The 27,131-nt window shown below is 33.9% G+C and overlaps 1 protein-coding gene and 1 long non-coding RNA gene across 6 annotated transcripts in view; one reads left to right on the top strand and one right to left on the bottom strand.

The window, feature by feature from the left end:
* Positions 1–25,768, top strand: part of cngb3.2 (cyclic nucleotide gated channel subunit beta 3, tandem duplicate 2) — a 29,362-nt gene extending 3,594 nt beyond the window's left edge. The window contains exons 3-19 of one of the 5 annotated variants that reach the window (XR_015525177.1): positions 1,459–1,726; positions 4,389–4,534; positions 6,991–7,341; positions 10,574–10,782; positions 10,980–11,030; positions 11,098–11,184; positions 12,531–12,595; positions 14,722–14,844; positions 15,472–15,613; positions 17,168–17,309; positions 17,887–18,046; positions 18,461–18,558; positions 19,087–19,170; positions 20,835–20,953; positions 21,063–21,215; positions 23,076–23,235; positions 25,527–25,768. Coding sequence is in view for 4 of the 5 variants with exons in the window: in XM_087309822.1 (XP_087165948.1) it covers positions 1,459–1,726; positions 4,389–4,534; positions 6,991–7,341; positions 10,574–10,782; positions 10,980–11,030; positions 11,098–11,184; positions 12,531–12,595; positions 14,722–14,844; positions 17,168–17,309; positions 17,887–18,046; positions 18,461–18,558; positions 19,087–19,170; positions 20,835–20,953; positions 21,063–21,215; positions 23,076–23,235; positions 25,527–25,547 (2,237 nt within the window). In the remaining variant the exon portion in view is untranslated. Of the gene's footprint in view, positions 1–1,458; positions 1,727–3,425; positions 3,584–4,388; positions 4,535–6,990; positions 7,342–10,573; positions 10,783–10,979; positions 11,031–11,097; positions 11,185–12,530; positions 12,596–14,721; positions 14,845–15,471; positions 15,614–17,167; positions 17,310–17,886; positions 18,047–18,460; positions 18,559–19,086; positions 19,171–20,834; positions 20,954–21,062; positions 21,216–23,075; positions 23,236–25,526 lie in introns of those variants that run through there. The other 4 variants (XM_087309822.1, XM_087309823.1, XM_087309824.1 and 1 more) reach the window with 4 other exon arrangements.
* Positions 1–27,131, bottom strand: part of LOC147838080 (uncharacterized) — a 982,747-nt gene that overhangs the window by 615,302 nt on the left and 340,314 nt on the right. The gene's annotated exons all lie outside the window — the stretch shown is intronic.

The raw sequence follows: 27,131 nt of genomic DNA, 5'->3' as shown, positions 1-27,131 counted from the left end.
CAATAGTTGATTAGAACCAGGGGCATAGCAGACATTTTAAAAGTCGAGGTTGGGGGTGTTGGGAGGGGCAGCTATATGAGATCTAAACGTTTACGTTCATATAATTATTAATCACCTGTTTTTAAATGGTCTCTGATCTCGAAATGTGAGGGAGAAGCACTTTTTTTGTAAACAAAGCTACAGAATTGATCCCATACTTTAGAAATTGCATTGCACACAAATCATTAAAATATTCAATCAAATGTTATAATCATAATGCAAAAATCGCCATAAGTAAATAGATGGAATGACAAGTGTGAAAAATCCCTGTGGACCTATTCATAACACTTCCAGTTGACTGCAATTTCCTAAATATTTCTGTTTCTGTGTTTTTGTTATTACCTTTTGTTGCCATTTTACATTGTGCTAAACAACATTGTGAAGATTGTCTGTGTTTGGCCTTTGTGTTTCATCATATTTATCGGTTCGACAATTTCCTGTCCTAGACAGCCAGATGTAACAGAAAAATGTAAAAAAAAAATCAATAGGAGTGTACTCTAAAAATATTTGCACATATGAGTTCATAGGATAGGGTTAGCAATAATTATGACATTTAACAAATATTTAAGAAAGATGTGCTGTGCTTTGTTTGCAATAGTTTAGTCTGAATTGGAGATTGGATTTTAATACATTTTGAGCAATAGAAGGTTAAACATTTGTGCACAGCCTTATTTGCTCATAATTACCAAGGGTGCTAGTATACTTTAAAGTGGAGATGCCCAAAGTAGGGGCCGTAGGCCAAAGTTGGCCCATTTTAACCTTTAACTTGGCCCACCATCCCATCTGATGTAAACTGTTTATTTATTTATTTATTTATTTATTTATTTATTTATTTATTTATTTATTTATTTATTTATTTATTTTTATTGCTTTCATAGTTATGGGTTGCAGCTGGAAGTGCATCCGCTGTGTAAAACATATGCAGGATAAGTTGGCAGTTTATTCCGCTGTAGTGACCTCTGATTATATAAGGGACTAAGCTGAAGGAAAATTAATGAATGAAAGTTTCTTTTACTGCTGATCTATAAAAATGCAAGCTGAAATATTTTTTTTTTAATTAAATGTTGTATATTAATCTGATCTTTAAAAATGTAAGTACTGTCACTCGACGAACAGAGGACTGTACAGAAGACTTTGGCGAGCAAATCAAGGCAAAAACTAAGTGTAACTCCTTTCTGTAATAAATGATTTTTTTGTTTTTACTGTAATAGGTTAATTAAAAAATGTAAAACTAATTATACTGTATTAGTTAATATAATGCAGTGTTTTGTAGTTATTTTTTAAATATTATTGAATAAAAAAAAGGAAATTACCCATGCAACTATATATACCATCAGCCCACTAGTCTCAATCAAGTTTCATCGTTCATAAGAAAAATTTTGGGCACCCCTGCCTTAAAGTAACCTTTTTCCTCCACAGCTCCAGCAGCAGCTCCAGAACCAGCAGCACCAGCTAAGGAACCAGAGCCAGCAGCAGCTAAAGAACCAGAACAAGCAGCACCGGCTAAAGAACCAGAACCAGCAGCACCTGCTAAGGAACCAGAACCAGCAGCACCAGCGCCAGCTAAAGAACCAGAACCAGCAGCACCAGCGCCAGCTAAAGAACCAGAACCAGCAGCACCAGCTCCAGCTGCAAAACCAGAGGGGACACCTGCAGATCCAGCTAATGAGCAGCCACCTGAGGAGGGGTAAAATAAATATTAGAAACCTTTCTGATCATAAAGTCACAAATATATACAGTACCAGCTTGATGTGATCTCAGATAATATGTCAGTTTAAAGTTTAATCAGAGAAATTAAACACATTAGTAATAACCACAAACGATATCTAAAAATAACATATGCATGTGGTCTTCAATTATGGATTTTAAAAAAATAGCTTCAATTAAATATTCAGATCAGAAGTAGGGTGCAAATTACAGGGGGGTTGGGGGCGGGGGCTGAAGTGACCCCCCTTAATGAATGCTTGATTCCCTTTGATGGATGTCAAAACAAGATGGGTGGGGGGGGGGTGTATTTTAAATAATAATGTTAATGATTAAGATAATAGATAATATAAATATACATTTGACCACCCTTTAAACCATTGTGGAAGCATACTCCAATGCGCCAATCAATTCTAAAGCACTGATAGACATCGTGTTCAAAAGTCTTTGTTTTCTTGTAAAATAGATGTTTGTGTCCACATTTAGCCTGAAAGTAAAGTCAAATTAGATGCATAATAAGGTTTGTAGTTTGACCTAGTAACATCTAAAATAGCCAGTCAGAGAATACTGTAAATCAGAATATACTAAATATTGTGTATTTAATAATAATAAAAAAACATGTTATTAATAAACTACATGTAATTAAAAATAAATGCAAAGATGACTGAAGCATGTATTACACAAACTAACAGAAAAAAGTTGACCGTCAGGGTATAATTTGCACACTGATCAGAAGTTATTTGAATACACATTTGAAAAAGAATTGATGAGATTTGATAAATAGTTGCTATATTTGCTGAAAAGTAAATTTTGAAATGCATGTAATATAAAACTCTAATGCACCTGATATGGAAAATAAAACAAAAAAAGAACCATAGAAATGTAAACAAAACAACAAAAAAGAGAAGTAACATGCTGGAAATACTGGGAAATCCATATATATTATTACTTATATATTAGGAAAACTTACTGTTATACAGGTTTCAGATTTTTACTGTAGCTTTTTACAGGTTTTTACCATTGAAATCATATCAATTTTGGACAGTAACCAACTTAAAATTAAAATAAAGTGTCTTGAGCAGTGTGTGTGTGCATATAAATATGGTATTTCCATCAACAGTTGCATCAGCAACTAAACAGTTGATAAGGAGAGCAAATTGGTTAATTTTGATTTCATATTGACTTAAAGTAGCCGTCCGTGCGTCACAACTGCCAAGAGACAGTCTTGCTAGATGAGCTTTAATTAATCAGGCCTAATTAACTAGACTCATTGTTTTGGAAATGACTCACAGTAGGGTGACTCTCGCCAATGCAAGCACCATAAGATCTGAGTTCGTCCAACTGAGCTGGAAGATTATCAGACCACGAGCTGAGAGGAGATTACAAGATTTAAAGTGTGTTTGATCAACGCTCATCTCTGTAGCTGCTTAAAGTTAGAAGACAAAAATAAAACCAAAAACTAAGAGTAATGTAATGACATTAGGGTATAATGATGCATGAGGTGTTCAAAATAGGCTTACGTTTACTTGAAATTAAGTTAATCATGTGTTGTTGTTGTCAAGATAAACCTTCTTTTTTTCTTCAAATGACAGTAGCTAAAGTTATATTGGTTACAATAAGGTAAGTTCAATTATTTGATCAAATATCACCACACCAAAAGGGCAAAATCTCTTCACATTTCTGTTGTAATGCGTTTTCATGATCAGCAGAGGGCGGCATATATAAGCAAATGCGGATTAACAGTTTTCCCTCATGTAAACATTTTGCTTTAGTATAAAGTAGACCGACTAGTATTTATATTTTTCAGTCAGCCTTTGTGCAATACAGCTATTTACTACAGGTAATGCCAAACTGACTTGTTTAGTTTATTTGAACTATTAATAAGTAGGCTAGTGTTAAGTCGATAGGGCAACGTAAAATGCGTAAATGGACTAAATGGACAGTTTTACACCTCAAATAACACACATTTTGTATGAAATAATTAATGTTGACAAGTTTAATAAACATACAATTGGACATACGTGGTCAAATGAGGCTTGTCTGACAAAATTATCGTCGTTATTCATGTAGATGACACGCGGAAGGATACAAAAACTACTTTGCCGCTAAATAAACAGTATGAATGTTGTACTGTTACAAAATATAAAACTGTAAAATTATACCTTTAAACCTAAATCAAACTAAGATATTTTTTTATCTAAAGGATTAGATTTTGTTTATTTTTAACATAGGCATAATTACATTTTTATTACACTAATTATTTGGTAAAACTTTACAATGAGGCGAGATCTAATTTTTAAATATACTAAATGCATTAGCATTAACTACAAAGTAGCAATACACAGCATTTTTCAGCAACTTTAAATTATTAATCTTTATGATAGTTGACAGTAATGACACAAGCTTTGATTATGAAAATGTATTAATAATATTAATATTAATAATTATTATGATTAACAAATATTAATTAAACTTATTGGTTATTATATATGCTAACTAATATATGACACTCTTATTGTGTTTCCTTGTTTTTCTTATTGTGGAAGTTCGTGATTTCTGATTGTTTTATTAATTCCATTACAATATTTTAATTTATTAAATTCACATCCATTATTTTTTTATATTATTATCTAATTGTTCTACAGTAAGGAGCCCCGGCCGATTCTGATAAGCGAGGAAATTGATACTCATCTCATAGAGATGATTCAGAAACTTCGACAAAGGACTGAACAGTTTAAAGAAAAGGTCATCGATCCATACGCATCTTCCCCAGAGCGAAGCCCACCCGTCAGTAAGTACAAATCAATCCTTTGCATCTGCAATTAATGACCATTACAGCATGAGTGTTATACAATAATTTAGGAATAATTGACAATGGGCTGTTGAATTATGGCATTAATAATGTACACCCCTGAGATGGTGATACGGCCATGACTTGAAGTAAGTGGTGTGCATTATTTTATGACAAATCTATAGACCAGAGTGAATTATTCCAACTATACTACAGTTACCAAATATAAAGACACTGTTCAGATGTTGTATATCAAGTCATTTGTCAGATTTTTATCCTCAAACTGCTCCTTTTTGTTAAGATACTTAAAAAAGTAATTGTTTACTAATTATATAATTAAAATTGATTTAAATTACTTTGTCTAAAAAGTAACTTCGTTACTCAGTAAGTTATGTAATGACTTGACTTAATACCAACAATCCACATAAATGCATAGACAAATACAAATTAAACTAGCAATTCTTTAAATGTATGACCTTTTACTCTGACAAAAATGAGTTTCTTAACAATATTAAAGCTAATTTTCTTGATAAATGATTAATGTTCTTTAGTTGAAAAACATAAATATTCTGCAAAATATGTATTACTCTGCTTCTCTAAATCGATTTATATTGGCAAGGCAAGTTTATTTTTATAGCACATTTCATACATAAAGTGCTTTACATAAACAGGAATAAAATAATACGAGTATAAGAAAATAAAAGCAAATAATAAAAATGATTTAAAACAGATTTTAAAGGTTTTAAAAGAATGAAAGAAAGGCATAACAGTGTGATCTGTGGGACGCAGCACAGTTTCAGCTCATTCAGTAAAGGCACAGCTAAACAGATGTGTTTTCAGTCTTGATTTGAACGTGCATAATGTTGGAGCACATCTGATCATTTCTGGATGTTGATTTCAGCAGTGAGGGGTGCAGTTGCTGAAGGCAGATTCACCCTGCTTTGACTAAACTCTTGGAATTTCTAATTTACTTGATCCTAATGATTTGAGTGATCTGTTAGGTTTGTATTTAGTGAGCATATGTGTAATGTATTAAGGTCCTAGGCCATTTAGTGATTTATAGACAAGTAATAATACTTTAAAATCTATTCTGGAAGTAACTGGGAGCCCGTGTAAAGAACTGAGGACAAGTGTGATGTGCTCTGATTTTCTGAGCACATCACATTAACATATAAAATTGTTGAATTTATGAACAGTATTCACGACAAGTACATTATAAGTATCTGTAAATAAATTATCTTAAAATGAAAAGAAATCCTTTACTTTAGTGCACAGGCATCAAAGTGCACAGTTTAGCTTTAATCAATCTTCTTCAGTCCTTCAGGCTTGTTTGAAACCTACAGGTAAGTGTACTGAAGCAGGGTTGGAACTTAACCGTGCAGGAACCGGCTCTCCGGGAACTAGATTTGACACCTGTGTTTTAGTGGGAATGTAATTTAAAGGTCCCATGCAATGAAAATAAAGTTTTTTAGATGTGACTGTTAGTATGTTAGTTTTTGCCTTTTCTACAAGCTAGTGTGCTCCAAAATACACCCGACCTAAATGGAACAACGGGTCACCTCATACTTCAGTTCTCATCAAATGCTCTCTAATACCTGACATGCCCTGTCCACTTCAAGACGCTTCTCTTTTGCTTTGCATTTGATTCGCTTGAGCTCACTCACTGGCAGAGCAGTGATAAAACAAAACCCTATTGGCTGTTTTTTTTTTTTATAAAAAGGGGAGGGGCTTCACTATGTTCCGCCCTCTCCTCTTGTTTTGGTTAAAATTGCAAGTGGTGCTCGCTGCAGAGCCATTTGAGGAGAGGTGAGCTCCAGAGAGGGGGAGCTTAAGCTTGAGCTCCACCTTTTTTGCACTTCTTCTACGAGTGATGTCACTGGGGGTAGGGTTAGGGGTGGGGTTGGTGTACGCATTAAAACAGCTTACAGGAGGAGGAGCGACAGCTCATGCTCCCCCTCTCTGGAGCTCACCTCTCCTCAAATGGCTCTGCAGCGAGCACCCTCTCTAAAAGTGCATCAAACATCGAATAAAAATGCACATTTCAAAGCACTTCAGGGGACTTTTAAATACAGTCTATGTACAGTCTAACTTTCTATGTAACACTCGTTTTTTACACATCATCAAAGGCCTTCTGTTTTGTTTTGATTTTATTTGTGATTATACTTATATAGGCTGTGAAATAAATGACATTATTAGGCGTAGTGACTTTTAAATGTAAATTGAATAGAACACAGTAAAAAACTGTTGGAACTACTTTAACGGTGCGTTTATGTAAAAAAATAAATACTTACGCACCTTAGGGGCCATTCACAGTGTACGCATCTTTGTGTCTAAAAACGTGAGGGACAAATAAGGACTCTTTAGGCCCCTTGTTCATCGGTCAGAATCAAGCATTCAACAGTTCCATAGTACAACAATATACTAGTAACACAACAGATGTTTTATGTTTGTTCCAGCACCCGTCCTGAGAAAAGATGACTACTATAAGCTGGTGGAGGAGAGGAAACGACAAGAAGAGGAGGAAAGGATACGGAAAGAGGAGGAGAAGAAGAGAAAAGAGGAGGAGGCCAAGAAGAAGAAAGAAGAAGCAGAGAAAAAAAAGAAAGAGGAAGAAGAAAAAAAGAAGAAAGAGGAGGAGGAGAAGAAAAAAGAACAAGCGGGAAAGCCTGTGGAGAAGAAAGATGATAAAACAGACGAGAAGAAGTCCATCTTTTCAAAAGTTAACTTCACCTGTGTGGATTTTGTCTTAAAGCCTTTTGAGATGAGAATGGACAACAGAATCGGCAAATCCATCGATCCTTTCACAGGTTACACCTCATAAATATACACAAATATTAATAGACCTCATAAAAACATCTCTGTGTTTAGGATTTATGTTGTGCCTAAAAAGTATTTTTTATTAATATTATTTAAACCATTGGTTCCCAAAATGGGGGTCTGGACCCCCTCGAGGGTGCGGCACGATAAGCGAAGATTGCTTGGTCATATCCAAAATTTTTATTTTTTTTTATAAATCTAGTAGAATTAACCTACAGAAGGAAAAAATACATTACATAAAAAGCATCAGAATTTCGATTTATTTGTGAACCCTGGGGTGATTATATTAAAGACATAGCAGTAGCATCAGATGCAGAAGATTGATTTTATGGCATCAGGTTAAATTTTTAGGCCCTTTTAAGGCACTCACCAGTGGTGGAAAGAGTAGGAAAAAATCATACTAAAGACAAAAGTAGGCTACCATTACTTGCTTAAAAATGTAGTGCAAGTAGAGTAAAGGTATCTGTTGTAAATATTACTCAGAGTATGAGTAAAAAGTAGCCCTTTCAAAACTACTCAAGAGTAACGAGTATTACGCTGTGAAAAGCCGATGTATTTACATATAATTTGTGAATGTGTGTGTAAACGTAACATTCTGAAGTGTATTTAGTTATTGCCCAGCAGGCACACAACGTCATTAGACGTTGATATTAAGTTAGATTTAGGTTGTGACGCCAGGTTACCACAAATCAAGTCTAGCCAGCGTCTAAGGACAACATTATTTTGCTGTCCAACGATGTCAAATGATGATGATATTTGGTTGATTTTAGGTTGTGTTAGAAAGTGACCAAAATTCAATGTCGAGCCAACATCTTAAACTAACGCCATATGGATGTCAAATACTGACATTTATTTTTTGGTAGTTGATATTATTGATATTATGATTTTAGGTGGGACGTTGGACACTGACGTCGCACTGACGCTGGGTTCTGATGTCAACCAGATTTTCATTTCCAATTGCAAAAATGCATTGGCCCCACAACATCAATCTGACGTCATTTTGACATCTTGTGCCTGCTGGGTGTTTCCAAGGCCAGTTCGGTCATCATACAGTAAACATCTGTCATATTCTCATAAGTGACATGCATCTAGGGGTGAATGCGTACATCTTCTAGGACACTTTTGATGCTTCCAAACAGTTTGCTGCAAGTATAAATCCCCCATGTCTTGAGGGTTAATATGATGCGATTTACCTTCTATGTGCAATTTGACTGGACAGTAATAACAGGACTGATTTTTCTAAATCCCCATAGACATGAAGAAATAAAGAAGTGACTGCAGATAAAAGGAAAGTAGGGGAGTAAAAGTACCAATACTGTACTAAAAATGTACTCTGTAATTTGAGTATTTGTAATTTGTTACTTTACACCACTTGTATGTACATTAAAATTAAATACAGGCCACAACTGAACATTGAGGAAGGTCTCCGAGTGGCGTTCTCCAAAATTAAATGACGAATAGATGTGGGCCTTTTTGGTATGTGTGCACCATTGTGTGCAAGGTTTATATATTTCTAACCTACTCAGGGTATTGGGGGTCACGAGTCACTGGCATTGATATTTTGAGGTTCACAAATTGAAAAGTTTGTGAACCTCTGCTTTAAACTACTAGATTTAAGTCTTATTTGTTTTCTGCATTGCAATGCCAGGATTGAGTTATTGGTGAAAATACATCCTCACGCCAATACAAAATATAAAAAAAGAAAAAAAAGAAAAGAAATTTAAATACAAATGTCACAAATAAACAAACAAAAGCATAACAACATAGTAATGACACCTCTTTAAAAACTATATATATATATATATATATATATATATATATATATATATATATATATATATATATATATATATATATATATATATATATTTATATATATATATATATATATATATATATATATATATTATATATATATATATATATATATATATATATATATATATATATTTATATATATATATATATATATATATATATATATATATTTATATATTTATATATATATATATATATATATATATATATATATATATATATATATATATATATATATATATATATATATTATTTTTTATTTATTTATTGTTTTTTTTGAAGATGCACATATGTATATTTTTGTAATTTTCATTCATTCATTTATTCATTCATTTTTCTTTGGCTTAGTCCCTTATTTATCAGGGGTCACCACAGCGGAATGAGCTGCCAACTTTTTTGGCATATGTTTTACACAGCAGATGCCCTTCCAGCCATACTCAGTGCCTTGAAACATCCATACTAGTTAAAATAGTTGCGTTAAAAATACCCCAATATATAACCCAGTTATGGGTTAATTTAACCCAGTGCATTGGGTTATTTTGATTAAATGTTTTTTTTTTCCATTCTGGTATTACTATTGCTACTTTTAGTAGTACTACTATTAATTTTACAATTATGGCTGTGTAAATAAATAACAAAGTTTACAAAATTATTGAAAATGCCCAAAAACGGCCAAAAATCTCAAATATTTTCTCCAAAAAATCGTGGAGATGAACACAGGAGGTAGAGGAAGCATTTTTATTTGTTTAATATAATGTTAGATCAGCTATAAAGCACTTGTTTGTATACTCAATAATTAAGAGTGCTGGTGAAACGGATATTAAAATACGACACTGAGAGGTAATTTGCTAAAAAAAAAACCAATTAACAACATTATTGAGCTTAAATGAACTTTATAACACAAAAACAACATTACGTACACATAATACAGCTGTTCTCTGCGAGTTAAATCAGTTGACTTGCAATTTTACATTTTTAACCCAACTAGTTGAGTTATTAAATAAATAACCCAATAAAGGTTAAAAATGACCCAACAAAGCACCAAATATTTAACTGGTTGAGTTATTAATAAATAACACAGTAAAGGTTAAAACCTTTATGAAAAAAAAACTGTATATATATATATATATATATATATATATATATATATATATATATATATATATATATATATATTACATTACAATATTTTGGCAGCACGGTCCAATCAAATTAAAGTTTGATCGCTTTCTGACATTTATTATTCCTAGTCATTTCTCCCATAGGCAACTGAATCGGAAGTTTTAAAACAAAAGCAAAAGCAGGCGCACTTCCACATTGAAGAACAGGGGCAATATGTCAATGTTTTAAAACAACAACCATTTGTTGATTTTTTTTCTCCTTTTTTCTTGTGATTTTCTCTAGACCGCAGGTATATCACTTGGCTAAGTATGGTGACCATTGCCTTCAACTATAACCTGTGGTTTGTCCCAGTGCGCATGGCCTTCCCATACCATAGCCCAGAGGTCGTCCCATTGTGGTTCACCTTGGACATCATTGCTGATTTCATCTATATATTCGACATGATCTTTTTCCAGCCGCGACTGCAGTTCAGTAAAGGGGGAGACATCATTGTAAGAGCAATTAATTTAATTTAATTTAATTTAATTTAACCAAACTTAATTTAACAACTTAATTTTTAATTTAATTTTATTTTATTTTCAAACATGTTTGTGGTTAAATTTATATTTGTGAATTTTCTATAAAGCAGTTTTTATGTATGTTTATATCAATGAATATAAACTCTTTAATTTTCATAATTTTCTTTCAGTATGACAGAGAAGTGATCAAAAAGAAATACCGTGAATCTGGAAGATTTCAGGTACTGACTATTTTAGTGATTCATCTCTGAAAAGAAATGCATTTCCTCAACCTTTCTTTCATTTCAGAATGATGTAATAGCTGTCCTGCCTATAGACCTGTTATATATCCCATTTGGATTCAATTCCGTCTTCAGACTCAATCGTCTGATGAAGGTAAAGACATTTTTTAATGCATCTAATTTTTTACTGAAATAATCTTTTTTAATGTGCAAGACATTCTGTTTATTAGACGTAAGAGGTAAATAACTAGACTTAACTGTAACAATGAACAGTCCGATTGTTTTACTCCACAAACCAGTGAGCAAATCAAAATAAGAAAAACAATATTCAAAATGAATATGTATTTATTATATTATTTTAAATTTAAATTTTACGTATAACGCAATAAAATAACTGAAAATAAATAAGACCAGAAGTTTTGTGCACTTAAGTTTAAATATTCAAAATAAATGCATGTGTTTTGGTATAGGAGCTTGGTTTAAGTGTGAGATGTATACCTGTTAATGAGCTGATTCTACACTAACTGACAAAAGCTTTGTTGCCTATCCAAGTTTTAGGAACAACAAATAATAACTTGACTTCTAGTTGATTATTTGGTATCAGAAGTGGCTTATATGAAAGGCAAAGGCCTCTAGATTATGCTTATTTTACCAAAATAAAACCTAATCATGCCTTGATTTTTCATTATTTAATTAGGACAGTAAGGTCTGACTTTGCTGGGACAAAAGTCTGGTCACTTAACAGAAATAATGTACAGTATAGAATATAAATTCATGGTGCAGTGGAAAAAGAATTAATATTATGTCTGACTCCCATGAGCTTGGAGGACTGCATCCATACATCTCTGCAATGACTCAAATCACTTATAAATAAGGTCATCTGGAATGGCAAAGAAAGCGTTCTTGCAGGACTCCCAGAGTTCATCGCGATTCTTTGGATTCATCTTCAACGCCTCCTCCTCAATCTTCACCCCAGACATGTTTAATAATTTGTTAATGCCTGGTGACTGGGCTGGCCAATCCTGAAGCACATTGACCTTCTTTGCTTTCAGGAACTTTGATGTGGAGGCTGAAGTATGAGAAGGAGCGCTATCCTGCTGAAGAATGTACGCTCTTCTGTGGTTTGTAATGTAATGGGCAGCACAAATGTCTTGATACCTCAGGCTGTTGATGTTGCCATCCACTCTGCAGATCTCTCACACGCTCCCATATTGAATGTAACCCCAAACCATGATTCTTCCTTCACCAAACTTGACTGATTTCTGTGAGAATCTTGGGTCCATGTGGGTATCAATAGGTCATCTGCAGTATTTGTGATGATTGGAATGCAGTTCAACAGATGATTCATCTGAAAAATCTACCTTCTGCCACTTTTCCAAATGATCAACTAGAAGTCAAGCTATTATTTGTTGCTCTTACAACCGGGATCAACAACAAGACTTTTGTCAGGTAGTGTATTGTTGAATATGCACTGATCTTGTTTTGTTGTTTCTCCTCAAGGTGGAATCATTTTTTGAGTTCAGTGACCGTCTTGAAGGTCTCCTGACCAGAGCTTATATATGGAGGTGTGTAACCAAGTCTTTTCTAGTTCTGAGTTTATCTAACTAATATAATTAATCTACAACTAAAAAAAAAGACTTTAGCATTCCATAGTATTTCAAAAATCAATCAAGTTTATGCATTAAATGAAACATAAATGAAATGTGCATTATCACACCTAATATATTCTCAAATTTGAATTACAATTCTACATTGTGTTTGCCATGTTAATTTGAATTCATGAAATGACGTGAAAACAAAAAACTAAACTGTGTTATTAACTACTCACCCTCATGTTATTCAATCACCTAATACTTTTGTTTATCTTTAGAACACAAATCACAATCTTTTAGATGAAATCCGAGAGCGCTCTCTTCCTCTATATTTTCTGAGACGTTCAAACACAACAAAAGAAGCCAAAAACATTGTCAAAACCTTCCTTGTAACTTCAGTGGTTCAACTGTAATCATATGAAGGTCCAAGAACAATATTGTGCACCAAAAGAAACCTGCAAAAACAACTTACACGCAATACAATGCTTGCATGTTGGACTGCTGTCTGTGATGCTGCATTCACACCAGATGCGGAAGAAGCGTCAATCGCGAGTGATTTACATGTTAAGTCAATGCAAAGGCGCGACTAGACATCCTGTTGCGTGATACGCACGAATGAGGCGGAGCCAATTACGATTATATAAAGTTCATTCGTTCATTCATTTGCTTTTTGGCTTAGTCCCTTTATTAATCCACGGTCGCCACAGCAGAATGAACCGCCAACTTATCCAGCACATTTTTTTGATGCCCTTTCAGCCGAAACCCATCCCTGGGAAACATCCACACTCACTTATTCACACTCATACACTACAGACAATTTAGCCTACCCAATTCACCTGTACAGCAAGTCTTTGGACTGTGGGGAAAACCGGAGCACCCGGAGGATACCCACGTGAACGCAGGGAGAACATGCAAACTCCACACAGAAACGCCAACTGACCCAGCAGAGGCTCGAACCAGTGACCTTCTTGCTGTGAGGCGACAGCACTACCTACTGCGCCACCGCTTCACCTGATAAATAAAGTTATATTAACAATTTTTTGAGGGCACAAAAGTGTACTCGGAGCTTTGTATGTTTATAGTTGAACCACTGATGTTTTGGTTCCTTTCTAAACTTTGAACATCTCAGTCCATTGCCATCTATGGAGGATCAGAGAGCTCCTAGATTTCAACAAAAATATTTTCATTTGTGTAGTGAAAATTAATAAAGGTCTCGGGTTTGTAACGACATGAAAGTGAAGATTTATTCATTTTATTAAAGAGAATCTATTATGCAAAAAAAGATAAATATGTGGCAGCAGTTTGTGAATATAGCCAGCCTCTAATAGTAAAATTGACTAATTCTTTTTTCTAATAATCACACTTGATAAAAACAGTCTGCAGAAACACTTTGATTGTACATGTCATCAGAGGGGGAAAGCCCCGCCCATTAGTGATGATCTCTCCCTCCTTAGCATAGACATCCCTGAGTGAGAAGCAGCTGTCTGCCATTCAAGTTTACACACTGTTCTTGCTGAAGATGATTTCAGCGACTAAGAGGATTATAAATGTTGAGTTTTTAAGATGCACAAATTAACACAGTAGTCGACATAAACTGCCATCTTTTGACATTTTCAGTTCATCACAGAAATAATCTTAGTCTTGTTTTGAATCTGCTGCTATGCTGACACATAGGCGTTTGTAGCCCCGCCCACTTTTGAAAAGAGCACGATCTCATTTGAATTTAAAGCTACAGTCATCTAGTTTGGAACAAAGGCTAAAAGGGGCCGTTCCAAAGAGTTATAGAAACAGTTTTCTTTAGGTATTTTTAGCTGTAATTTCACACACACACACACCCACACACACACACACACACACACACACACACACACACACACACACACACACACACACACACACACACACACACACACACACACACACACACACTAGGGAAATCTTGTAAAAAGGGGAATAATAGGTCCCCTTTAAATTTTATTCATTTAATATTATTGTTTTATTTAAATTTTTGGGTGAACTAATCTTTTAATTCAACAGTGAATTCCACAGAAATCAGTACAAATTACTGTAACACTAATTCTCCTTTGCTTTGTTTATAGAGTGATTCGCACTATTGGATACCTGCTGTTTATTCTCCACCTCAACGCTTGTCTTTACTACGTGGCATCAGTCTCCCAGGGCATCGGCTCCACCAAATGGGTTTATAGTGGAAAGGGCAGCGCGTATGTAAAGCACACTTTACCTATGAAAACAAAAACAAAACACACTTTACCTTTAAATGCACCTAAAATGTTCTTTTTTTCTTGTAAAGATAAAGTCCTCCTGAATTATTAGCCCCCCTGTATATTTTTTTCTTTAACTTCTGTTTAAGGGAAAGATTTTTTTTTTCACACATTTCTAAACATAATAGTTTCAATAATTGATTTAAAACAACTGATTTCTTTTATCTTTGCCATGATGACAGTACATATTATTTGACTGGATATTTTTCAAGATGCTAGTATTCAGCTTAAAGTGACATTTAAAGGCTTAACTAGGTTAATCAGGCAAGTTTTTGTATAATGATGGTTTGTTCTGTAGACAATCGGTGGAAAAATTGCTTAAGGAGGTTAATAATATTGAACTTAAAATGTTTTTTTAAAAATTGTAAAATTTATTCTAGCCGAAATAAAACAAATAAGACTTTCTCCAGAAGAAAAAATATTATAGAAAATACTGTAAAAAAAAAATCCTTGCTCTCTTGAGCATCATTTGTGAATTTGTTTTAATAATTCTGACATCAACTGTATTTATTACATTTTCCATTCACAACAAAAATTGCCTTGTTTTTTTTTTTCATATTCTCATAGCTACCTGAGCTGTTTTTTCTATGCGGAAAAATCCCTCCTGATGATCGCAGAACTTCCTTTCCCCGAGACCATGTTCGGTCAGATCTTTCAGATGACCAACTATTTTGTTGGTGCCTTATTTTTATCCATCATTCTTGCCCAGGTAGACATTTTGTCTCCAAAGCTGTTTTTTTTTTGTCTCTAAAGCTTACGCTTCTAAAGCACTTTATGTTTTTTGGTTTGGTTTTGAGGCTCTCTTTTTTTCCAAGGCTCATTTGAAATATGTTTCAGCCTACATTTTTGTAAAACCGCAAAAATGTAAAAAAATTAAAAAAATTAAAAAAAACATACGATTGACTGCATTTTCTAGTAGGCTGACATCATTTATTTTTAAACCAAAATTGCGTTTTCACCCTTTTAAAATCAAAAAGGCTGCAATTATTTATATATATACACACACATATACACACACACACACACACACATATATATATATATATATATATATATATATATATATATATACATATATATATATATACACACATACAAATATATATATATATATATACACATACAAATATATATATATATATATATATATATATATATATATATATATATATATATATATATATATATATAAATATATATATATATATATATGCGTGTGTGTGTGTGTATGTGTATGTGTGTGTTTTTTATATATATATATATTCATTGAATTGAATTTATCTTTATTGGAAAAAACGGCAGCAATTTTCAAGAGGTTTTAAATATACTTTGTGATCATGCTTGACCTTTCTTTCGTGCTCCGCCACACCAAACTTGTTGCTCTTTCATGAAATGGTAGTAAATCACATTTTTAATCGCAAGTCACAATTTTGATCAGATACATCACAATTAGATTTCTTCTTCAAATCGTGCTGCCCTAGTTTCTAGGTAAAATTAACCCTACATGCAGCATGACCCGGACAACTTTTGTTCCTTTTCACACTAATGATATTTACAGGGACATATTAATGAATAAAGCATTATTTTCATGCAGTTCTTTGCACAACACTAATTAAATACCAAAAAACAACTTATCAGTGTCTTTAATTTGTAATTTAATTTGTTTGGCTCACCTATTTATCCCAACTTTTTTAGTGTGGTCAGTTTGCTTGATAGCTTACACTGTAAGGTATTGTACTAATGTAATAGTTCAAATCCAGTGAAGCACGGTTTAACAAAACAGATAAAAAGCAATGTAAAGTCAAGGTAAAACTACATGCTCGCATTGCACTTTGTTCTTTCATTTGCTTTTGAAAACACTATTGGCAGGTTTTAGGAAAGAATTTAGATTAGTGGTGCACAGGTTGACCTGTACGACAAGCCCACCTTCCTATTGACGAGTGCAAGAAGAACATGTATCTGAACCATATAACAAAACGTGTCCTAAGTAATGCAAAAATGTAGAGCGCACTCTCTAGTGGATTTGCCATCTGAAACAAGCAATAAAATGTACTCAGAGCAAAGTATGAAAAACTGTAGGCTGAGCCATGCATTTCAAAGAGCCTGGCCTGCTTTTTTCCGTCTGCTTTCTCGCTTGGCCTTGGATGTGCTCAGTGGTTTGGTGTCTGCTGTTTGGACGTGGCAGTATGTCTGAATCTTTAACAGAGTTTCAGATATCAGTGTCAGATGTTTTCATACCACTCGTTTTCTTTCTCTTTTGCAGGTATTTGCACAGTTACTATTTTGCCGTGCGGACTCTTATCAACATCGGTGGTCTGCCTGAGCCGCATACGATCTTTGAGATCAGCTTTCAGTTAACAAACTTTTTCGTTGGTGTCTTTGTCTTCTCAAGTTTGATTGGACAGGTACATCATGAGATGATGTAGAGCAGCCAAACTCCACTACTCTACTAGAATGTGATACATCTTAACCTGATGTTAAGATGCACACAATATTAAAATAGTTTATTATTATTATATATTGTATTGTGTATTATTAATATAACATTAATAAGTTGGATATTGCATTGTGCATCTTAATTTAGAACTGTATTATTTTTGCGAAAACACTTACACTTTTATATGTAATCTTTAATAAATTATTATCCTTGGAAATATTATTAATTAATTAGAATTTATATTTTTACTGCTAATTATAATGCTCCGATGCCTAAATTTGCATGCAACTTTTCAAATTAGTGTTCTGATTTGAATTTATTTACATAAAAAACGTATAGATTTTTAATATTGCCCACTGGTGGTGGTTGAGGAAATGTCACCTCTTTGAGAGCTGAGAAAAGTGCTATATAAATGTAAACAAATAGTTATGATTATTAATTTTTCAGCCAATCAAATAACAAAAATAGCCATTAATTTGGTAGATAATGTCCTGGAAAATGGTTTATTCCTGTCAGGGTGATAGACGTTAACTTTGATTTTACAGATGCGAGATGTCATTGGCGCTGCTACTGCCGGTCAGACCTACTTCCGTGCATCTATGGATGCTTGTGTGGCGTATATGGTGACCAACCACATCCCTAAGATGGTTCAAAGTAGAGTGCGCACCTGGTACAACTACACCTGGGACTCCCAGGGCATGTTGGGTAAGTTTACATGATCTGAGTACCATTAAAGGAACACTACACTTTTTTGGGGGAAATTTACAAGTCCCCTAGAGTTAAACAGTTGTGTTTTACCATTTTATAAACCATTCAGCCGATCTCCCAGTCTGGTGGGAACACTATTATCTTAACTTTCCATAGATCATTGAATCAGATTATTACGCAGTGCTGTTACCTAGTTACCAACTTATGATTGAGGACTATTTTTTATGCAATCATAATGTCTGCTGCAGCAAATTCTTTGCTCATTTTAAATCAATATGCTAATGGTCTAATCTGATTCAATGATCTATGCTAAGCTAAAAATAAAAAAAGCTCCGGTCAGACCCGAAGATCGACTGAATTGATTAAAAAAATGTAAAAAGGATTCCTTGTTAAGGTTTTGCTTATCCTCAGATGAGTCTGAGCTGCTGGGACAGATGCCTCTAGTGATGAGAACTGCCATCGCGGTGGACATCAACCTCGCTACTTTCCAAAAGATTGAACTCTTCAAGGTGAGCTTGAGTTAAAATTTCCTCAACAATTGGTCACACTCAAGTGGTTCTAAACTGAATATCTTTCTCCTGTTGAACAAAAAAAAATCCCTTTAGAAAGAAACTCACTGGTAATTGTTTTTAATTAAATAATGGTGCCAAACACAATCCAGTTAAATCATATTTTGAGAAAAAAAAATGATGAAGCACAGACAACCATGAAATGGCCTTCAAAGAGCCCAGACCTTAATATTATAGAGACCTGAATATTATATTATAGTTATGGGATTCACCTGCATAGAAATGTTTTTTGTTATTGTTTTTGTTGCTGCCAATGATGTTGGTGAACTTAAAGCAGCTAAACTTAATCTGTATTGGTTAAATCTGAAGAAATAGGACTACATACTGTAAATTCAGTTTTTGTACAGCTCTTAAACTGTGCTTTCGTAATTAATTCCTGTGATATTCCAGTATTCCAATGTTAAATTCACCATTTTGGAAGGAACAAAGTGATAATTAATAATTTATGCATTTTCCTATTTTTCTCAGGGTTGTGACAACCAGATGCTTGTGGACATGTTATTGAGATTGAAATCCATTGTGTACTTGCCTGGAGATTTTGTGGTCAAGAAGGTGAGTTAAACTGCTGGTTATTAGGAGTATAATGTTTCTCAAAAGTAGCAGGGCAGTACATACCCTTAGATTTGAAATGACAGTGTGGTATGTTTTCCGATGGGAAGCATAAAATTGTACTATTTTACTGTCTTCAAATCAACTTAATTATAAATAAGCTACAATGAAGATCAGAGACCAAATTACATTATTAGATGAAATTGCTTTTTAAAATTAGGCACAATAACCAACACTCATTTTTTTATTTACATAAACATGTAAACTGCAGCATTTACATGAATGTTTTAATTGAATTCAGATGTATGTTTCTGCTCTAGTTTAAGGTTGAAATTAGTTCATTTGCACAGTAAAGTTTGAAATTTGTTTTCATAACAAATGTATTTAAATATACAGGTTAAATAAGTGAAATATAATGAATATGTAGACTAATGTATGGTAGTGCACATACAGTTGAAGTCAGAATTATTAGCCCCCCTTTAATTTATTTATTTATTTTTTTAAATATTTACCAAATGATGTTTAACAGAGCAAGGACATTTTCACTGTATGTTTGATAATATTTTTTCTTCTGGAGATAGTCTTATTTGTTTTATTTTCGGTGAGAATAAAAGCAGGTCAAAATTATTAGCCCCTTTAAGCTATACATTTTTTCGATAGTCTACAGAACAAACCAGTTATACAATAACTTGCCTAATTAACCTAACCTGCTTAGTTAACCTGATTTACCCTAGTTAAGTTAAGTCTTGAAAAAAATATCTAGTCAAATATTATTTACTGTCATCATGGCAAAGATAAAATAAATCAGTTATTAGAAATGAGTAAATAAAACTATTATGTTTAGAAATGTGTTGAAGAAATCTTCTCTCCGTCACACAGAAATCAGGGGCAAAAATAAACGGGGGCTAATAATTCTGACTTCAACTGTATATAGTTAATTTCTTTAGATAATAAATGACAATAAATGACTTGCCTCAGGAAAATGCAATGTTAGCCACATAAGTTGTTTACATGCTGTTTTACTAGCGTATTTATGCAACTGAGTTATTATTACAGGAGATAAGAGGTGTTCATTTATGTTTAAGTACTGCAATAGTGTATTGTATCGCAACAGCAATCTGTCACATCCCATCTAGAAGCATTTAACAGCATTTATTTTTGGACTTTCCTAATAAAATGGAGATAATTTGAAACATGACAGTTGTTTTTATCGATTATTGGATTATAAAGTACAGTATGCTATGATATGTCGGTAACACTACTATAAGGTTATATAAGGTAATATTACTAACATGAACTAAGAATAAACAATATATTTATTACAGTATTTGTTTAGATTAGTTAATGAAAATACAGTTGTGCATTCTTAGTTCATGTTAACTCACAATGCGTTAACAAGCATGCATTTGGATGTTTACAATGCATTAATAAATGCTGAACTATGATTAATAAATGCTTTATTCATAATTAGTTCATGTTCGTGAATACATAAACTAATTAAACCTTATTGTTAATATCTCTATGAAATATTCACATCATGTATCTGTTCAATACACGTGCGTGCAGCACCAAAAGAGCCATAATGTTAATTTTCTATATTAACATGTTTGTGTTTTACATGTTTACTCCTAATTTGTGCAGTGTTTTATCTCTCCTGGTTCCCACAGGGTGACATTGGGAAGGAAATGTACATCATCAAAGCTGGAGAAGTGCAGGTCATCGGTGGACCAGATAACAAGATTGTGTTTGTGACTCTGAAAGCAGGCTGTGTGTTTGGGGAGATCAGGTGAACTATGGAAATGATAGTTGAACTATCGACCATCTGCATTTAAAGCTAAAAGTCATGAATGTGGTAGATGAGCTAAAATACTGTATGTGTTTATAATCTTCCACAGTCTGCTTCAGTCTTCAGCCAATGGAGGAAACAGAAGAACGGCTAATGTAGCGGCTCACGGATTCGCAAATCTTTTCGTATTGGATAAAAAGGATCTCAATGATATCTTGATTCACTATCCTGAGTCTCAGAAAGTGCTGGCCAGGAAGGGACGGTGAGTTTTATGTAGATGCACCTACAGGAGAACTGAATAGAGTGGAGGAACTATGACATCACTTTGTAGGCTAATCGTCTGCTAGCATAAAACTGGTTCCCTCATGAAAATCCCTATAGGATTTTCCCATAGACTTTTTGAAGATTGCAAATAATAAGCTGTGTGTTCAAAAACTGTTCTATACACTTACACGTTTTGTCCAGACGGATAATCCTCACACGAAAATACAACTTTGAACACTTTTGGATCTTAAATGCCAACGCAAGAATTGAAAAGCTAACATTGGGCTATAAACAGACTACACTGCCCTCTGGGTGCTCGTCTTTTAGATATATACAGTATGTATCTATGCAGACAACTTATCTAGCTTATTATTAGAAATAATGTCTATGACAGAGTTAATCTCTCTGTTTATTATATTATAATCCACGGTATATATTATAAACAAATAAATACGCAAAAACACATAGACCTATGTGCCTTTTGGATCGTTTTTACGTGGGAAATACGTCTGTTTTGCTTTACGATTGTTCTAAAAGTTTTAAAACTGCGTGTATAAATCTGCCTACATAGTATTATCATAAGACATGTTTAAATAAGTGTATCGCTCCTGTGCACACAGCCTGCTGACCTTAACAAATGACAGAAATGAGGCATGAGGAGGAACAAGTCTATCAAAATTCCATCATCATGGCCAGAGCAACATTCAATATTCTTTTTTTGTCACGATGTACAGCGAAAAGCAGCCCATACAGTCACATCTGCTATTCATTTTATGGAGGAGTGTAAATAATGCAGTTATGACAGAGTTAAATGTGTTTAGATGAAGAAAAAAAGACGGAAAATCTATTGATCAGGTGAAAATGACAGTTAATATGCATGTATTTTTACACATTTATCCACGCGTTTGCATTACTGAGAGCAGGAAAGAGACAGGGTGCACTAGTAAGCAATATCTTCATAATATTGTTCATTAAAATAAATTATCAACAAATGAATCTATCTTGACATCCTTTACAAGTGAAGGAATTATCTACACACAATCTGAATTGCCAATTAGAATAATACAACAAACTATAAAATACTATTCATGAAAATACCACAGACTGTAAAAAAATACCTAAATAACAGACAAATGCAAATGCCCAACACAAGCGAGCTGCGCTCCAGACCAGATCAGCTCGATGACGTATAATGTCCCCGACACCGCCTGTAGTCCCATTTAGCAACTTGATAGCAACCGTCTTTTTAAAGAAGCATAACCGATTAAAAAATTCAAGAGTGTGCTCTAACTGATGAGTTTTATGTTGTAGAACAAACTGTGAAAGTATCTTGAGTTTGTGTTCGCCACGAACCTTAAGCGATTTTACTGAAACCCCATTCAAAAAACCCATTGACTTTCGGACGAGCGAACCGGAAGTGCTAAAATGCTAACTCGTTTCCTGGTTTTTGCATACAAATTGACGTCATAGTTCCTCCACTCTATTCTTTTCTTAATCCTATCTCAAGCGAAGAACCATATATTGTAACTTCATTAGCCCTATGTTTCTATTCAAAGATGCAAATTAAACTCATGCACAAAACTGGAACATTGAATTAAACGAATGAATGAATTTCCGAATGAAACAAACTACATATGACATAATGACACAAAGATTGAACTTTTTTTTCCCAATGAAAACCTACCAGTACCTCTCCAACTGTAAAACCTTATTACAAGCTTACCATTTCTGCTCAAAAATTAATTTCGGCTCATTTTTTACCCCCCAAAATGTACAGACTGCAGCTTTAATCGGTATCGTAAAAGTCAAAGTTTAGACTTGAGAGGTAAACTTTGTAAAATCTCAATTTTTTTCATAGTAAGCTGCTGAAAGCCAAGGGTCCTCCTCCAGCTGCAAAAGCCGACGAGGAAAAGAAGAAAGGCCTGGCTCTGTTTGGACAAAAACCTCCTACTCCAAAAATGTTGCGTGCCTTTGCAGGAGGAACATTCACCAAAAAGGGATTTCTGGATAGACTTAAGGTAAGAGCTTCTCAGATATGAGTACATAGTTTGGGGCCAGTAAGAATTCATTTAATTCATAGATGTATTAAATTTAATAAGTGACAGTAATGGCTTGTTTCCACTGAGCAGTATGGTACAGTTCAGTACAGTACACTTAAGTATGGGCCACCCTGATCAGGCTTGCATATCGACTGCCAACAGTACCCTTACATCGGTCAGACATGATGTATGCCAGAAAGGTGCAGTAGTCATCATTCTTGTCAAAAACAGTGTTACGGGCCGTTTACATGACTCATTCATTTACATTTATGAATTTTATCCAAAGCGACTTACGTTTTATTAAAAGTATAGATTTTATCCAACCCAGGGTCAGTGGAGATACGTGCCCTGCCCAGGGCTATATCTGCATGCTAGAGGCCGCCGTGTACATTTTTGACAATCTCAAATATGCAATTGGGCCACATATTCTCATACATTTGGTCATTGTACTTGCCATTTACACATTTCTTTTTGTGGGCATCTGCGAGAAGCTAACCAGAATGTCGTGCATAATATATCAACTTCACATTGACAGACCCACCCTCCTCCCTAAACCCAACCAATTGTGTTTTCAGATCCAAACTTTCAATAGTATATCCGACTTGCATATGCAAGCTAAGACACGCAGTCTCAGACATGCGACCTCAGACTTAATGGAGCTAGTGTCGTCACTGTGAGGGGTAGGGTTAGGAAGGGGTTAGTTGTGCGCATTAAAAGCATTGCATTCATCTTAGCTTGCAGGTGCACCCTGGTCTGCATCCAGACCCTACTCAACTAAAAGTGCATCACAGCTGCATGCTTTTACCATAATTTTACAATGCCATTTATTTTGGTAGGGGGTTCTACCTGGTTTATGTCCACTCTGTGTCCCAAGTCCGACGCTGAACAAGATAAGCTATTGAGCAAACTGATCAAACCGAGCAAACTGATCACACCAGATCAGTTTTTACATTTTTCTAAACGCCTGCCATATGGTGGAAATCAGTCAGTGGTAGCACAAAACGGAACTTGAGTTGTTGGTGGCGTCATACCGCCCCATCCCATTCGTTTTTATACTCAGATTCAATGCTGAAATGTGAAAATGATCCATAGCGTTTAGCAGTGAGTCTATATAGTTATTTCTGACATTAGAAATGTTTAATCGTACTGTACCAAGGCATATATACGTTTCTGGAGACCGCGATTTATGTAGCCAGAGGTACATATGGCTGCATTTATTTTTTTAAACGAACGCTACAGGGCGGTATGACGCCATTCTTTTTTGTGCTACCAGCTGACCGCTTACCACCATATGGACAGCTTTCCAGCTGTAACCAGTTTGTCCCTTTAGCTCGACGGAATTGAGACACAGAGAGGAGTTAACCACGATGACTGGGTTCTAGTCCGGTGAAGAACGGTTTCAGAAAGCGAATAAGACAAAAACAGAAGCCAAAAAAATTTAATAAACAAGTTAACAGGGTGAGAATGTGGTAAAATCTAAAAATGTGGTAAAAATCAGACAAGGGCTTTTCTTTTACTTGACTGGTTTTGAAATTGTTGGTTGGGTTTAGGGAAGGAGGATGGTGGGTCAGTCTATCAGTCAGTCAGTCAACAGCAGCCTCTGGTGGGCTTACGCGAGAACAGCAGGTGTGAATGGCAAATGCGAGATCTCAAAAAGCGCACACAGCAGCCTCTTGTGGATTCATGAAAACAAAAACTGCAAAACAACATACCCCCTGGGACGTATTTTGCGGTCTCCAGAAATGTATATAGAAGTACGTTTTCAAAATGAGCCTGGGTTGCATAAAACATGCATAATGTTACATTCAGATGCTGTTTTGTTGAACTAAACTTCATTTGCATCATAGAATCAAACAAAAAAATCAGTTTCCACAAAAGTATTAAGCGGTTCTAAACAGCACTGTTTTCTACAATGATAATAAGTCATGTATAATTATATTTAAACCCACACCTGCACATTTTCTAAATAAAGGTTTAATCATTTATGTTGGTGTATATGGCAAATTGTTTTAACATTTATTAATACACACAGTTACCTATGGTAGCATCTGTATGGCAAATCTATATTTTAACGTTTAATAACAATATTTTGCTGTACTGTTCATAAAATTCTTACTTTTACTATATATTAAATAGATTTTTTCAAATACATTTACAAATCTTGCTGACCCCAAACTTTTGAGCAAACATCTTGAATCAAACTGAGATCATAATTAATGAGATTACAAAAAAGACTGATCATTATTTTCTTTTTTTCTTTTTCTTTCTAGAACGCCGCTTCAAATCAGTAGTAGCACAGTAGATCATTTCTCTATATATTTCTGCTTTTTTGACTGCTAATAATAAATGTATTTGTACACATTTTGGAAATGAGTTTCCCTGCCAACAGCAGTACTTGCCAATCAGTCAGATTAAAAACAGTGATAAAGGAATTACATGATTGTTATTTGTTAACATTCTTCCAAATAGATCTATTTTGTACTAATAATCAAATAAAGTACTTGCTTTGTTATTTCATCGTTGCGCATTATTTCTGAAGCATGTCGAGTTTGTGTTTTCAATGCCTTATTAAGATCACAAATGCTTGTTAAGGTCAACTAAAAATGAACAACTTCATTTAACTAACATAAATAAAGATTTTTAAAATGCTGTAATAAAGTAATTTTTCATTATTTATAAATACAATAGGTAACATTAATTAATGTAATCTTATTGTAGTGTTAGCAAAATTACATGATCAATAGGTCATGACAATACGTGTTGTGTAAATTACTTTAAAAAAGCAATTAATTACTACTTAATGAATAATTAATAGTTCATGTCAACTAAATAAATAAAACTTTTTGTAAAAAATATAGAAAATTTCCTAATAACACAAAAATATTAGAATTTACAATAAAACTGCTTCTCTGAATTATTCAGGGTGTCAGCGGGTCTTAAAATGTCTTACATTTCAAAAACAAAGGGTCTTAAATTTACTGAAATTTTTTGTAGGTCTTAATTTTAAACGGGTTTTAGCTTTCCTCTATATAAAGAGACTAAATCATGCCGACCAATCGCCAATAATCCCATCTAAATAAAACTTTTAATAAATGATAAATATTTAACTCTATTTACCAAATGGTGTAATTATCTTTCTTACAATAACATTTATTTGCATAAATTTAGTTTATTATAATTTTGTAAATATTATAAATGTTGTAAACGTTATAATATATAACTAGATTCAGCTTGTTTTGACATTTAAAAAATGTGGTTAAGATATAACTAAATTAAAATTGTTTGGATGAGGCAAGTTACAATAAAGTGCCGTCTGCAATTTCAGTCAAAAATGAACATTTTTCTCAGCCAACTTTAGTTATGTTGAGTTATTTCACTGTAAACAGTATGAAAACACTTATTTTTTTGTCTAAAAGGTGAAATTACTGAACCTACACACACAAGCCTGATATAATCAAAGCAATCTCACATGCTATTAATATTTTTTTTTTATTTAGTGACTAATTCTTATGAATTCGTACGAACTAATTCGTACAATTTAGTACGATTTGCTCATCACCCAATGACGGTTGGGGTTAGAGGTGAGGTTGGGTGCCACGTCTCCTTTTTAAAATCGTACATTTTCGTACACCTGAACTTGTACGAATTCATACGAATTAGCCACTAAACTGACAAAACATAAAACACTTACTTTTCTTCTTGAGATCAGGCTGGTTAAAATGCTCATTTTAAAAGAAAACTTCAGATGGCATTTACAGGTTTTTGCATTTGAACTCTTCAAATCTTTTCCATTGACCCAACTATGCCTTTAGAGAAAATTCTTAGCGTTTAGCCCTATATAAGTCTGACATTTTCTTCATAATGGCCATAAATAG

The sequence above is a fragment of the Danio rerio genome, chromosome 24 (genome assembly GCF_052040795.2).
Source record: "Danio rerio strain M-AB ecotype USA chromosome 24, GRCz13ab, whole genome shotgun sequence".
NCBI lineage: Eukaryota > Metazoa > Chordata > Actinopteri > Cypriniformes > Danionidae > Danio > Danio rerio.
This window is presented reverse-complemented; position numbering and strand designations above follow the sequence as displayed.